The sequence below is a fragment of the Vombatus ursinus genome, unplaced genomic scaffold (genome assembly GCF_900497805.2).
Source record: "Vombatus ursinus unplaced genomic scaffold, bare-nosed wombat genome assembly UNPS02004557.1, whole genome shotgun sequence".
NCBI lineage: Eukaryota > Metazoa > Chordata > Mammalia > Diprotodontia > Vombatidae > Vombatus > Vombatus ursinus.
This window is the reverse complement of record NW_020944335.1, coordinates 1-4,323: the sequence shown is the minus strand read 5'-3', so window position 1 is coordinate 4,323 and position 4,323 is coordinate 1. Positions and strand designations below refer to the sequence as shown.

The 4,323-nt window shown below is 31.2% G+C and overlaps 1 protein-coding gene across 1 annotated transcript; it reads right to left on the bottom strand.

Annotated features, from left to right (window-relative positions):
- Positions 1 to 129: 129 nt before the first annotated feature.
- LOC114024436 (sex-determining region Y protein-like) lies at positions 130 to 743 on the bottom strand. Its single transcript, XM_027837454.1, has one exon. The coding sequence runs from the start codon at positions 741 to 743 to the stop codon at positions 135 to 137; it is 609 nt and encodes a 202-aa protein (XP_027693255.1). The 3' UTR covers positions 130 to 134.
- Positions 744 to 4,323: the final 3,580 nt, after the last annotated feature.

Here is a 4,323-nt window from a genome sequence, read left to right as displayed (position 1 = left end):
TAAAATGTTGCTAAATTAAACAGATGGTAAGTTTGCTTCTGGGTCCACATAAAATGATATGCAAAGTATACAATTTTAAAAAATTCAAAATTAATGTAATATTAAAGCCCTAAAGTTGTAGAGTTTTCCCAACTTTAGGAATTCTCAGCAGTTTCGAGTTTCATATATGAGTTAGTATTATTTACCGCAGTACAGGAATTCTGAAAACAGCTACTCTGCCAAATTTCTATGTTTTCTTGTTCAGGTAGATTTGTATTAATCCAGTTGTCCAGGCACGTGGCTGGAGTTACAGCGCAGGACTGCTGTGCATAGTTGAAATTGGAGATTTCAGGAACCAACGTTGTATTTTCATAGATCTGTGTTAGGTGTTCGTGCTGTTTGTGTATCAGTGAATCGTTTCTCAAGTGATTCTTGGGAAACTTTTCCCCAGATTTCCGACGGGGCTGGTATTTATAATCCGGATACTGTTCCCTGTGTTTAGCGCGCAACCGTTTGGCCTCATCAACGAACGGTTGCTTCTCGTTGTCTGACAGCAGCTTCCAAGTAAACCCTAAATGTTTACTGATTTCCGAGTCGTGCATTTTGGGCTTTTCCAGGGCAACTTTGCGCCGCTGACTCCTTGACCATACCATAAAAGCATTCATAGGCCTCTTCACCCGACTCGTACTGCACAATCCACTTTTTATCGACTCACTAACCTCTAAGTCCACAAAAGAACTTTTTACCTCCAAGAAGCTATACATAGCTAAGTTAAATTCTTTATAGACTCCGTCACTAAAATAAATTACACTAAGCTTTTACTATTCTGAATATGAACTATATAGCTTATGGCACCCTTTTGAGCTTTCCTCTATTATTTTCTTTTCCCACATCCAGAAAATGCACATTTTAACTACTCTTTTTAAACCCACCCAAAAAATCCAAACCAATCTCTATCCACAATTGGTTATTACTCCATCTTTATTCATGACGTAAGTGCATTTACAGAAGCAGGAGAATTAAGAGCAAACAAAAGTATTTGCAAGAACTCCTTGTATTTTACAATAAATATAAATAAAAAGTCTTATACCTCATTTAAAAAAACCTATCCATGAATCACTATATACCTTTGAATTAAACACACACAAGAATGAAAAAACTTCAAAACATTTATAAATCTTAAAATAGAAAAGATTATTATATATCCAAAATTTCCAAATAAATTCTACATATGAAAACAGTATTGGAATTCAAACACTCCAAAACATATAAAAAACACCTAAAAATATCTCGAATTTTAAGATGGAAACATACAACCATTACAATTTCCACTTCCACAAATTCTTACCTTCATAATAAAACAAAATCATTGACACACAAAAAATTACTTAAGGTTATCCTTCCAACATTTGAAATGTTTTATTATTATTCATTGTTTTTCTAATATACCAAAAAACATCCTACCTAGAATAACATTTATTTCATTTGTTTAAAAATAACTGTACTGACATAAGACATTCTTTAAAAATAGCTTTTCACAAAATACCTTTTTTCCCAATCTACATTATAAAAAAATAAATTCCATTTAAAATGAACTCCCAAATTTAAAATAAGTAATATTTGACAAAACAAAATGTGAAAAAACTTTAATCTATCTAGAAGAAATACAATTTTAAGAATAGAAACCATATCTCTATAAATTAGGCTGACCTTCTCCAACACCCACACCCACACCCACATCCACAGCCACACCCACACACACACACACACAAGCACATGCGCACACATGTGCACACACATATGCACACATACTCATTTTTTAAGATGTTTTTAAAATTCACTAAATTAGAAATAAATATTTAATGAAATCTTAAAAATCAAAGCTTGAAGGATCTATTACATAGTTTATGAAAAACCTAACCATAAAACTTCCTCCTAAAATCCTGATTATTTTATTCCAAATCACATTTTGTGGGATTATATGCTTCAAGCAATTTGAAGACTTCTCAGAACAAATTAAAATGCTTTTGATTGATGGGTTGAACAGAGATATTGACACTTCTGGTTAATTCAACGTATATATTTCCTCTTCTGATGAAAAAATAAGTTGGAGGTGGTGTATGTAATTTACTGAGTTTTTCATAACCCATCTCTTCCATACATGAGTTGAAAAATATTGTAAATTTTAAATTAAATTAGATTATGAATTATATAAACATATATTTAATAAAAATAATTTATTTAAACACCATGAAACTCTATTATAAACAGCACTTCCATCATTACAAACTTACTTTCCAAAACTACTCTGCTTTTATGTTCCCTTCCGAATTTTTAAAGTTTTTGTTTTCTTAAGACACTCTTTTATTTATTTCCTACTTAAATATGACTATCATTATCCTGTGTGTTACGATTATTTCCTTATTCTATATTTAAAAAAACTACCAAAATAAAAAACTTCCCTTAAATCAAAATACAAGTCAATGTAAATGTAAATGCAAATATAAACATTACCCACATCTATAATGTCTATACACACATGCATACAAATGTATACATACATACGTGTATATGTATATAATTCCTCTACTCCGTTATATCTCTCAAGATGTACAATTACCACAACTCTTCTTAACTGAGTGAATAGTTCTTAAAATTTTTTCTTTCTGGGAAATTCTGTACTTTACACACAAGGCTGTCAACCTTTAAAAAAAAGGATTATTCCAATGTAAACATTTTTGCCAATAGGTAGTACCAATAAAACTTGATAACCTGATTGCAATTACTGCTTTTTTTTTGGATTGAATTAATAATAAATTTTGTTATACTCTGTCATTTTTATTCTGTGTAGGTCTTCACTTTTTTAGTTATGTTTCTTGTAACCAAAAGATTATAAGGTTTTTTCACCCTAAGACCTAAAGTTTTAAGAGTTAGGTTTTTAGTTTCTTTCAAATGCTAATATAGATTTTTTTCCTCCTGAATTAGGAATTTTTAAAAATTCCTTTTCTTCTTTTAAAATAGTACTTTGTTCTCATAATATTTATTTAATGTTTTTTTTAATAGGCAATTGGGGTTAAGTGACTTGCCCAGGGTCACACAGCTAGTAAGTGTAAAGTATCTAGTCTGAGATCCATTTTGAACTCAGGTCCTCCTCACTTCAGGGCCGGTGCTCTATTCACTGCACTACTTAGCTGCCCCTATGTTATGTTTTTTAAGGAAGTCCTATTACCACAGACTGTCTTCTTTTAGTTTTCAGCCACCTGGCCATCCTAACTTGGTGAAGCATTTTCTTAATTTGCATTTACTTAACTTACTCTTTTCTTTTATTACCTAATCCTTTTTTGGTTACCTAGATGGTACAATTGATACAGTGCTGGGCCTGAAGACTTCTGAGTTCCAATCTATCCTTAGATAATTAATATGTGTGACTCTAGGCAAGTAACATAATGTGGTTAAGTATTTCATCATCTATAAAATGATCTCGAGAAGGATATGGCAAACCACTCTAATATCTCTGCTAAGAAAACTCCAGATGAGATCATAAAGAGTCAAACATGACTGAAAATGATTTAACAACGACAACATGTTAGTATTTTGGAACTTTTTTTTATGGGGCTCTTGATATTTTGGATTACTTCCCCTTAAAACTGCCTTTAAGCATTTATTAATTGAGGAATTTTCTTATAAATTTGTTGTTTCAAAGCTTTTTTATCTTGTCTGCTCATGAATTCTGACAGGTAATTTCTTACAATTTCTTCTAATTTGCTGACGATGTTACCCTTTATGTTTAAATTGTGAAATTGTGTAATTATACAATTGTGTAGCCATCTTAGGGAAGAGGGAAGAAAAAAATCCGATAATTTTCCTGCATATTTAAAAGGAATAGCAAGGTGTGCCTAGTGAATTTGCAGTTTTATGTACAATCGTCTTTTTTAGTGTACTGTTATGGAAATATTTGTTTTATTCCATAAATTAAAAAAGAAAAAAAAATGTACTCATTTGGTATCTACCTAGTTTCTGCCACAGTGCTTTGTCATTGTATCAACAATTTTCATTTAATACTGTTTTCATCCCAATTGCTGATATGCTTGGGTTTATCCATCACTAGGTTACTGTAGTCATTTGCTTCTGTATATTGTCTACCTAATCAGTTCTGGGAAATTAATTACTTATTCTCTCTCTGCCTCAGTATACTTAAATTGTTCAGATGATTAGTTTTGCAAAATGGTTTTGAGATCTAGTACTGCTAGGTTTCCTAATATTCCCATTTTCTCCCATTACTTCTCTTGATATTCTTGTCCTTTTGTCCTTTATACGCAAATCTTATTACTTTTTTAAAAAAAA